A 10,753-nucleotide genomic window follows, 5' to 3' on the forward strand; every position below is an offset into this window, starting at 1 on the left:
AAAAAGTGGGACTCAGTTCATGGCAGTGAAACCGGAAGTGCCATGGTGGGACTTCCGGTTTCACTTTTGCTGCGTTGATCGGCAGGTGGTACGTGAGGTCTGAAAGGTTGAGAACCAGTGGGGTGTGTGACTGTGTGGAGGGTGTGGTGGTGAGGTTTGTCGGGGAGGGGTTGTGGATATGGTTGGGTATGCATGGGAGCCCGCTATACGTGCCCCTCTGTGCTGGTCAGCACCTGCCCCACAACAGCCCAGTGCCTGCGCTCCCTGTGGTGCCTCCCCACCACTGCCAACTGCACACAGCCCCAGCTCTGCCCTGTTGCTGCTCCAGACTCATCCCCACCAGAGCAGATCAGCTGAAACCTGGACGCAGCCCCGACCCAGCCTGCCTCACATCGGCACCACATCACCTGCCTGTGGCATGTCCTGCAGCCCCCCGGGCATGCAGTGTAGCTGGGGCGGTTCTGCAGCCAGACTGCCTTTCTAGGCAGCCCAGGTGATGGTGGCTCCTCCCGGCTACCGCCACCTCTGGTTCAAGCTCCATGGAACTGGTGGGAACCTGCACTGCACAGCCTCGACCCCATGCGCCCTGCGTCTGCTCCGAGCTTTCCTGCCCAGGCTGAGGAGCAGCAGTGCAGGACAGAAGCTGTTGCTCAGTATGGGGGAAAAGTGGCCCCACACCCTTGCCACTGCTGGCCATTCCTTCTGTAGCTGCCTGGAGCCTGCTCTGCACTGGGCTGCCCTGCTTCTGTGCTCCTATCACTACTGCCTCTGGGCAGCCCAGAAGGGCAGCAGTGGCAGCACAGAGCAGATGCAGGGCGTTTTGACATGGGCTCCAGGTTGCTGCAGCAGGAACAGCCAGCAGCAGTGAAGGGGAGGGCCGCTTTTCCCCTGTGCTGAGCAACAGCTTCAGCTCTGCATCACTGCTGCTGAGCCTGGAGCAGGCGCAGGGTTCACGGGGTCAGGGCGGTGCAGTGCAGGTCCCCGCTAGTAGCATGGGGCTGGGGCCAGCGACAGCCGGAAGGAACCACTGCCACCTGGACTGCGTAGAAAGGCAGTTCAGCTGCACAGCCACCCAGCCCAGCTGCATGCCCGGGGGCGGCAGAACATGCCATAACTGGATGGTGACTGGGCCAGGTCAGCCCTATTTTGCCCACCCTTGCTGGGAAGGCTATTTACATCTGTCGGATTTGACTATAGATAGACATAACTTGTAGCTAGTTTTTAAAACAGGGAGTAGCCACTTGAGAGAGCATATTGGCTATTGTACTGCAGCTGCTATGTCTGCATGAGCCAATAGTGGTACAAGTGCTGAAAGTTAGCATTAGTACTTAATAGGTTCAAAAAGAAATTGACACGCATAATGAGAACATCTATGATTAGATTAGATTTGTTGTTGCTTTTAACTATACAAGATAAAAACAGACAGGGAATTAGAAAGAAGCCTCTCCTGTGAGGTTCATATTGGTATTCATGCCCTTCTTTGGAACCATTTCCTTTTTTAGTTTTGAATTTGGAGTATTCCTGTTTAGAATCAGATGAAGGTTTATGGACCCACGGATAACATCACACTAGGCATTTTCAGAGAACAGCAGTTAATAAAATTAAAAAATCATATAAATAGTTTTACTTTTTTCTTGGCATACTTTAATGGTAAAATGAGTGGAGAATAGTCTTCCTACTATATTTTAGAGATTGTTCCTTGTAAAACCCCTTTGCTGAACTGGGTTATTACTCACTTGTGATGAGGAGAGTTTGTGAAGTAACTAGGTTAGCCAAGCTAAGAATAAGTTGCTCAATAGTTTGCTGCAACTTTTATTTCAAAGGGTGCTGCTTTTCTGATAAGCTGAACAGGACCACTGAATAGCTCCAACTGAGTGGAGAAATGGTGCTCTCTGAAGTAAAAGCAGCAGCAAAGTACTGAGGAGCTTGTCCTTAACTTGGCTCATTGTGAATTAAGCAGGTTGCAAACCACCTGGACATGAATGATCTGAGTTCTACTGTAGTTTTCTGTATTGATTACAGAAAGTCCATGTTTAACCTTTGCATTTCAATGTTAACAAAATTAGTTGAAATAATTAATATTTTAAATTGTTTTAAGGTCCTTACCATCTTGTGGATGTCCACTGGACCTCAAAAATTTTTAAGGAGTTGCTAGAAGGAGTGTACCATATCCACCGCATGGGAGTAATGCATCGAGATATTAAAGTAAGTTAAAAATCATTATTAAGAGGCTAAAGAAGGGAGAAACAGTCTACATTATGGGGGCAGTGATAGCAACTCTATAGCTGAGGTTTATTTGAGCTTTGTGTGAAGAATATCTGACAATCTTCCCAATTTTACAGCACATCCTTTTTTACAAATGAATCATAGAATGTGTCTTGCTTGTTCCTACTTTAACTGAAAGGACCATATAAAACAAAGTGAATATCTTATTCCCACCCATTTACTTTGAAACCGTTTGCAGATCTTGCTCTTAAAGTGTTGATTACTGAAGAAACCAATAAATATAAAACAAAATGAAACGCCGAACATTCTGGATTATTGTAATTAAATTTAAGAGAGGTTAGAGTGGCTTTAAAACATGCAGCATTGGTAAGTTTCATGGTTCAAGTTTAATTTTTCATTAAAGTTTTGGAAACAACAGCATTTCAGTGTGCCTTCTTGTATAGCTGTAACTAATTGTGTCATAAATATTGAACAAAATATTTCAGAACTTTTGAACTTTGTGACAGTTAAATCATGGGTTTCATTTGCTAACGTTGTGTGAAGTCCTGGTAAGTGTACAAAGAGTTCCACATGGATACTGGGAGTTGGTTTTTCAAGTAATGTTTGTTTTTCTCCCCGTATATTCTTCTGACAGTGATTTTGCAGATGTCCTGTAGGGACAACATAGTTTTTGACAATCTTACAAGAAATTCTTTTTCCTGTTGATATTCTGGAAACAGAAGTCCAGTGGGTAGATCTCCATGATTATTGGTTAATTTCAAAGGATATGAGAGGTTTAACAACTTGTTTAACAGTGGTACACGTTTCATATTTGACTTATGCTGAAGAAACAGAAAAAGTGGAGATTGCCCATGACTTGTTAAACAGTTAACATCTGCTTTATAATCTAGCAAGAGATCAACTATTTCTTTTCTGCCTCCTGAACAAGCATCATGAATAACTGTGCGTCCTTCACAATCCTGGGTATTTACTTTGGCTCCCTTAATTAATAGTAAACGGATGCAGTCTATATCAACAGCTAAAACTGTGCCTGCTTTGGATGATGCAGTGCACACTGCAAGTTGAAGGGCAGTTTTTCCATAAGTTGGAACAGTGCAATTTATGTTTGCTCCACAGTTGATTAAAGTTTCCGTTACCTCTTTGTTTAGTAACTCTGCAGCTGTGTGAAGAGCTGTCTTGCCAGACTCATCTGTCTCATTTATGTTAGCCCCATTCTCTGTAAGAATGGATATAGCTTGTGAGGCTCCAGAGTATAGGGCTAAATGTAGAGGGCTGTGTTTGTAATAACTTCCCATTTCATGATTTATCTCGGCTCCCTTTTCACACAAGATACGGAGACACTTTTCTGCATTACTTTGTGTAGTTGCTAGGTTTCTCTGAAGTCTGTCTAGGATGGCTGTCCCTGCTGAATAAATATTTGGCCAGTGGAGCAGGAGGAGATGGAGTGCTGTGTAACCTCTGTTATCTCTATAATGTAAAAGGTAATAAGTTAATTCTGCTTCTTCAGTAAACAGTGTAGCTTGCATATACTAAATACATGTACTATTGCATGTACTAAATACAACTAAAAATCCAAAGAAATATTTTAAACAGTGAAGATAGTTCACAACTATTGAATGGGTAAATTGTGGCCTAGTGGTAGGTTCCACCCCACTGGTTGACAGAACGACAGATTCTAAGGATTGCCAAGACCCAGCAGGGGTTCAGAACAAAGGGGAAAAATGAAGGAGCAGTTTGCCATTAATTTGTGGCTGTTGCCCTTACCCTTTCCCTCCGTGCAGCCAGTCCTAGAGCTGCTCTTTAGGCTTCTGTCCTGTCTTTTATTATGCTAGGTTTCAGAACTTCAGAACGAAATTTGGGAACTACTGATTTCTGTTATTCGGATTAAAACCTGTTTTTGCCATTTTTTTTGCCTATTTCATTTTCAACCTGTGAGCCATATTGTCTTATTAATTTGAAGCCAGGGTAGCTTAAATTTATAACAGCATATTCGTATTGCAGTCCTGATTTGTATAATGTATCTAACTCACTGCAGGCACAGGTTTCTGCATATGACAACTGAATCTAAATGAAAAATTAAACTCCTGTATTCAAAATTATAAACCTAGATCATTTTACCACATATTTAAGGGAAATCCAGTGCATTAGCACCTGGGGCACCTGAAATCCTAATCACTAAGTAAGTCCTAAAACTATGTATGAATAAAATTATGCACTGGTGTGCGTTTTGATGAAGTGTAACATGAGAGCAACTACATATTCCCCACCTTATTTTTGGATCAGCACCAGCTTCTAATAAACACTGCAAACTCTTTTTTTTTCTGTATTTGGCAGCTAAATGAATTGGAAGTATAGGCTGGTCCTGCATGGAACAAAAATTACATAAGTATTTGGTACTGTACCTCTGAGTTTTGTCATCTAGTTAGACTTAGAAAATAAATGAATTTAGTTAGTACAATTTCCGGTGGACAGCTCCTGGTAACACTTAACATTATCCAAACTTTCTTGGTCTTCTGATGAATAAGAGCAAAAGGGGACATTTGCCTGAATGGTATTGGGGTACTTTTTTTCTGCCTTGTATAGATTGCAGAATTTGGTACATGAAGATCTGCATAGATTGCAGAATTTGGCACATGAAGATCTGCACATGGGCATCTTGCATGTGAACTAAAAATGATCTCAATTTTTGTTCCTTTGTGACCCTGGGAGGGAAGAAGGAACTCCTTTGTGACCACAAAAACCAGCTGTGTATGAGGTCCAGGTCCCGGAGTGGTTGTGGGAGGGGGAAGGGATCTGTGTTTGGTAGATGTCACTGAATGTATGGAAGCTGCCCTGAGCCTTTGTTGAAAAGAATGGAATATAGATGGAATAAATAAAATAAATAATATAAATTTCATGAGTTTTCATCTGCAAGCAAAATGTATCCTACAGCATTTTGTTCATAATACCCTCTCTTACTCCTCTGGCTTTGCAAGTGGGAGCTTCTACACAGCTGAAACTTGTGTCTGTAATGCAGCTTGACTGGTCATTACATCAGGCACAGCAGATTTGTTTTCTAAGTGAACCACTTTGGCAGTGTGGGAGCAGTTGAAAGTTAAAAGTAGACTTCTCTGACCCTTTCTGCTAGCAGCTGGGATTGGGAAAAAGGGAGAGATGTAGCAAGATGCCTTAGCTGTTTTGCCACCATACTGCAGGAAAGCAGTGTTTTTACTGGTTCTAATTCTTCTAATATTGCAGTCAAGCTAGTCAATTTGTTGCTTATGCTGCAGCATTAGGTAGGCAAAAAGAATTAGAATACAGCAGAGTGGATTTGTACAAATGGGTATAATATTTACAATGTTCATGTTGGCTTACCACTCTTACAATACTCGCACAGGATTGTCTAATGCTGTAGTAAGCTGGCAGCTTTAACTTGGAGTATCATTACTGTTTATTTAATATGAACTAGACTCCTACATTGAAAGAACCAAAATTTAACACACACAGCACATTTAAAAAAAATGTAAGTATTGATTTTGAAAAATCCAACTTTCTCAGGATTGCTTCAGTTATAAAATACCTGTTTCTGACCTGGGCCCACAGCAAAAATTCAGGATATTTAGTGATTGGAGACAAACCTTTTCTGTTAGAAGGTATAAGAATAAGTGTGACAGATGCCTTGTAACCTGTCCAGTCATAACCTGACTGTATGATTCAGCTAAATCGCTGACTTAAAGTAAGTTAAATATTAGGGTTGTAGAACTTGTGCAATTTTTTCCCTTTACATATTTTTGAAAGGGGCTCCTTTTTTTGGATTAGATGTTTTAGTCGGGAGTATTTTTTTTTAACGTGACACTCCTAACTCTGGATTTAAAATTTCTAAATAAATAGTCTGGTTGTCAGGTGCTGAGTCTCTCCAATATAGATTTGGAAACCTGACTTAAGGCCCCCATTTCTTAAAGCTTGATTTTTTTTTGATGACGCTTAATGAATTAACTGAGTTTTGTTGTGAATTTTAAGATGGTATGATTTAAAAAAAAAAAAAAAAAAAAAAGGTGATATCAATCAAGTAGTTACCTGGGCTGACAGTGGTCTGCTGCGCATAAGGTTATCCCAAACAGTTATCGGTTCATTGACAGGATGGTATGCTAGTAAAGCTTTAACATTGGTGCTATCATCTTTCATTATGGCTTCATATAATTTTGCCTGCAGTGGATTAAATGCCTTCTGCCCCAAGGAAGAAAGTGTGTAAATGAAAGGATTGGAGTCAGTTTTGGGTGTATTGGCTCCCTTGGTTATGTTACCCATGATAAGAGAAATTTACTTTCTGTAGGGAGGATCCAGAGTTGGGAAAAAGATAGAATTTCAGAATCTGCATTTTTGGAACAGTTGCTCTTTGTGATGTTGCAGGATGGCTGGTTCTAGAATCGCTTTAAAGTCACTGCTTTTAAAGTTACAAATATCAGTAGAACCTGACAGGTGTCTGAAAATGTTGTCATGTGCTTGACAAAAGTATTGACTATGGTGTAGTTATAAGCAGTTAGCATTATCCAGGTGCTTTTTGTAACATTCTGAAGGCACTATAAAATAATCCAAGATTAAAGATGGGAGATACCTTCAATTACTGTATTTCTATTTACTGGCATAGGAATCATCTGTGCAGCACATCTGTATCAAGTAATGGGCCTTTTGTTTCCATTTTTGGGCAACTTCCACATCCTAATAGTTTGGTGTGCAGATTTTTTGGTATACAGTCTAACTTTTCTACTGAATTTCACACTATTTTGCTCTTTATTCTGTGCACATAAAATACCCTAAAAAATCCTTTTCCATACTTGCTTTCAACTCTTATACATTTACAAATGATTGACTAGCATGTGCCTATGCTCAAACAGTCACATAACCAAATGGCAAATCAACATAGTTTAATGTTTTCATGTTAGTGTTTTCTGGTTCCCTATCACTTGCTGTCATTTGAAATCTCCCCGGTTTCTTGGTGTCTTTTCAATGGGTTGCTGTGATTACATACACTGTTCCAGATCTTCTCAATATGACTGGTGACTGGGACTTCTTTTTCTATTCTGTTACACTTCCGTATACATAGAGTTCAAAGACATCTTAAATACAGTTTTTGGTCACCACATTATATAGCATACACTCACATTTGTCCACAATCACCTTAAATTTCTCTTAACAGTCCTTTGTTTTCTCCCTCCTATTATATTATAGTTATGTTTTGTATTCCCATTACAAGCTTGCATTTTATTCACATATTCATTTTTCTCTAGCTCCCTCAGTATTGCTTTCTTGTTCTATTAGTGTTTGTAAAACCTAGCTTGGTGCTCTTAGTCGCATGTTTTTTCTTAAGTCATGAATGATAAATAATTACTGATGAAATAAATAATTACTGATGTAATGTCTTGTTTAAGTTTAGATCCCTAAAAAGTATATAGGATACCTAAAATTGTGAAATAGTTGTATGGGATTTCATGCTTCTACAATTTTCTTTTAAAATAAAAATGTCTTTTCTTGTAGCCCAGAAATATCTTTCTATATGGATCAGACCATCAAGTGAAAATCGGAGATTTTGGGCTAGCCTGCAGAGAGATCCTACAGGAAGACACAGACCACTGGTTTGAGACAAAAGGGGAAAAATATAATGAAGAAAAACACAGTAGGTTTTCAAAATAAAAATAAGCAGTGTATTGCTGAAAATATTAGTCTTTATCGGTTTTTGTAATTAAAGCTGTATAAATCAATTATTTGTTGTAGGACTAAGACACACTTCAGGAGTGGGTACTTGCCTGTATGCATCACCAGAACAGCTGCAAGGATCTCAGTATGATTTCAAGGTAGTGATTGTTACACAAAGCATCTGGTTAAACATACTTTTCCATGACGCATTACAGCTAAGTACAGACAGTCAAGAAGCCTGAGGCTGAATCTATTCAATCTTCACAGGTTAGACTAGGCTGTGCAGATTGAACTGATAAGCAAGTGAACACACATTCGTTTTTGATTCCAGAAATGCAGCCACATGCCTGCAGTGGCCTAGGCCAGAAGCCAGGGGGCACTAGAGCACACCTCCCTGTTCAGCTGGAACAGACAGCTTGGGCCAAGGAGGGGGACTTGCGGGCTAGGTTCAAAGCATCCTGGGATGCCAGGGGACTGTGAGTTAACTTGAATCTGGAGGGGATCTGGGATAGAAGTTCAATACACCTATTTAACCTAAATCAGTTAAGTCTGATACTACATCCATCCAGGTTTATCTTAAACCAGTTTCAGCCATTTTAAAAGCAGTTTATGTGCACTTAGATTTGAACTGGTTTCTGATCACTTATACTGGTTTGTGTGTAATTTCTGTCCCTAGCCCAAGTGACCCCAACATTTGTAGCTTAGATATGTACTGCAATCAGCTAGATTTTGTCGGTCCCCCCTCGCCCCTCCCCCTGGACCAATTTTAAGTTACATTACTCTTACATTTTTTTAAATAAAACAGATTTATATACAGGCAGTCCTTGCACTTATGGCAGGTTACGTTCCTGGAAAAGGTGCTGTAAGTCTAAATGGTGTAAGTTGAATCTGATTTTCCCATAGAAACAATGTTATAATAGGGGGTTATGTTCCTGACCAAGGGCCTGATGCCCAACTTTTTACAGAAATGACTGTAAACTCTGTATTTAAATCAACTATTTAATCAACTATAAATGATACACCCTGTACAGTACAAAAGCTTTCTAAAGTGTACTGTATATAAATCGATTAAACAGGTCAATACAGTAACTAATCACATAAAATTTGATTTAATCAGAAGGTGAAGGAACACCATCAGGGTCATGGAATTCAGAAGGGCTTCTTGGGGAGATTTTTGGGGAGACTTAGGGCCACTTGATGGCTTTTTGAGAAACTGATCCAGGGATGTTTGTTTTGCTGCCCTCTTTTTCTCATTGTAAATTTCCCTGTAGTGCCGTAAGTGCAAGGATCCAGCGCTGTAAGTAATACCATGGGTATAAATGGCGGAGCGTTGCACATTTGAATCGCCCTAAGTCAAAATGCCATAAGTCAAGGACTGCCTGTATGTTTAAAAGTATGATTTTGATAGTTAAGAGGAACCAAATCAAAGCCTACTGGATTTAAACTAGCTTATAAATTTTCTGTGTTAATTGGTATGCTATGGGTTCCAGTCCTGACATTCTTTTTGCACTTCCTGTAATGAGGCCATTCAAATAAACACTAAAGATTCTTGAACAAACTACAAAATAGGCATCTTTGAATTAAAGATATTTCAAATCAGCTAATACAATTATTTTCTCTTCTTGCAGTCAGACATGTACAGTCTGGGTGTAATTCTCTTAGAACTCTTTCAGCCGTTTGGAACAGAAATGGAGAGAATTGAAGTTCTAACAGAGTTGAGGAATGGTCACATTCAAAGTAGCTTTAGCAGAGAATGGCCAGTAGAAGCTAAGTATATTAAGCTACTAACCAGTAAAGTATCATCACAGAGACCAACTGCTGCTCAGCTTCTTGAAAGTGAATTGTTTCATACAACAGAAAGAGTAAGTTATTACTCATGCTTTACAGTGTAAAGAAAGTATACAAACTAAACTGCATATCTTTTTTCCCCCATATGTCCTCATGTCTATTTTTATCCCATTAAAGAAGATAACGTCATGATGGAACAAGTGTTTTTCTGACCTGCTGCATAGCAGTAGGCTGTACTTATAAATGTTTATAAACTAGCCAGGACTAAAAACATAAGCAAGCAACAAAGTTATAGAGTCACTGAACTCGCACATATTTAAACTAATTCTAGTCACCTGAATAGTTTTGAAGGATTCTCTTTTCCCCTCCCTCACTAGTTACAGAAGCAATTTGATTCTGATTCTGCTGATGTGGGGCTACACTATAGCCCAGGGGTGGGCAATTATTTTGGGCGGAGGGCCACTTACTGAGTTTTGGCAAGGTGTTGAGGGCTGCATGGGTAGCCCTGCCCCATGACAGGTGCCCTGGTCACCATCTCGGGACTGGACATCCTACCTCTGACCTTTGCCACCAGAAGTCCCTCCCCTTGCCCCTGGAAGTATTTTTTGGGGGAAGAGGATCAGGGGAAAAAAAACAAGTTGCATACTAAAAATCAAACAACCATAATAATATCTTTTAATTTAATTAAAAAAAAATATATTCTTGTCCTGATGTGTTAGTGTTGTATATGCAGAATTGCATATGTGGGTTTGTGGGGACGGAAGTGGGTATGGGAGCCATGTAGTACAGAGTGACTGGCTGGCAGACAGGCAGGAAAGTGGGGAAATGTGGGGGTGGAGAGGGGAAGGGAGAGTGGTAGCAAGCGGGAGCCTGCAATGTCCCAGGGCCAGCACTGGCAGGAGGAGCATGAGATGTGGGCTGGCAGGGGTCTGTGGAGCCAGGCTGGGCTGCCACCAGCAGGGAGTGGGGGAGCTGACCCGGCTTCATAGAGCCCCTGCTGGCCAGGATTCTGCACTCCTGCCTCCCTGCTCTGGGCCCCACCAGTGCTGGCCCTGGGACGCTGGCA

General features: G+C 40.7%; 2 protein-coding genes across 2 annotated transcripts in view; one reads left to right on the plus strand and one right to left on the minus strand.

Moving 5' to 3' along the window:
* Positions 1 to 10,753, plus strand: part of EIF2AK1 (eukaryotic translation initiation factor 2 alpha kinase 1) — a 35,557-nt gene that overhangs the window by 23,235 nt on the left and 1,569 nt on the right. Inside the window, exons 12-15 of the mRNA XM_014523566.2 lie at positions 2,099 to 2,205; positions 7,741 to 7,879; positions 7,978 to 8,057; positions 9,528 to 9,761. Of these exons, the coding sequence (XP_014379052.1) occupies positions 2,099 to 2,205; positions 7,741 to 7,879; positions 7,978 to 8,057; positions 9,528 to 9,761 (560 nt within the window). The remainder of the gene's footprint in view (positions 1 to 2,098; positions 2,206 to 7,740; positions 7,880 to 7,977; positions 8,058 to 9,527; positions 9,762 to 10,753) is intronic.
* Positions 2,690 to 6,545, minus strand: ANKRD61 (ankyrin repeat domain 61). The gene is made up of 3 exons (XM_006031465.3): positions 6,283 to 6,545; positions 4,494 to 4,588; positions 2,690 to 3,693 (listed from the first exon to the last, which is right to left on the minus strand). Exons 1-3 carry the CDS (start codon positions 6,511 to 6,513, stop codon positions 2,754 to 2,756), a joined length of 1,266 nt encoding a protein of 421 aa, XP_006031527.1. The 5' UTR covers positions 6,514 to 6,545; the 3' UTR covers positions 2,690 to 2,753.

This window comes from Alligator sinensis, unplaced genomic scaffold, assembly GCF_000455745.1.
Source record: "Alligator sinensis unplaced genomic scaffold, ASM45574v1 scaffold990_1, whole genome shotgun sequence".
Taxonomy (NCBI): domain Eukaryota; kingdom Metazoa; phylum Chordata; order Crocodylia; family Alligatoridae; genus Alligator; species Alligator sinensis.

Coding starts and splice junctions, on each gene's coding strand:
- ANKRD61 (XM_006031465.3), bottom strand. CDS start 6,513: ATGGGTAACATAACCAAGGGAGCCAATACACCCAAAACTGACTCCAAT. Junction 4,589..6,282: donor GCAGACCACTGTCAGCCCAG/GTAACTACTTGA, acceptor TGTTCCATGCAG/GACCAGCCTATACTTCCAAT. Junction 3,694..4,493: donor GGTGCTGATCCAAAAATAAG/GTGGGGAATATG, acceptor TTTACATTATAG/AGATAACAGAGGTTACACAG.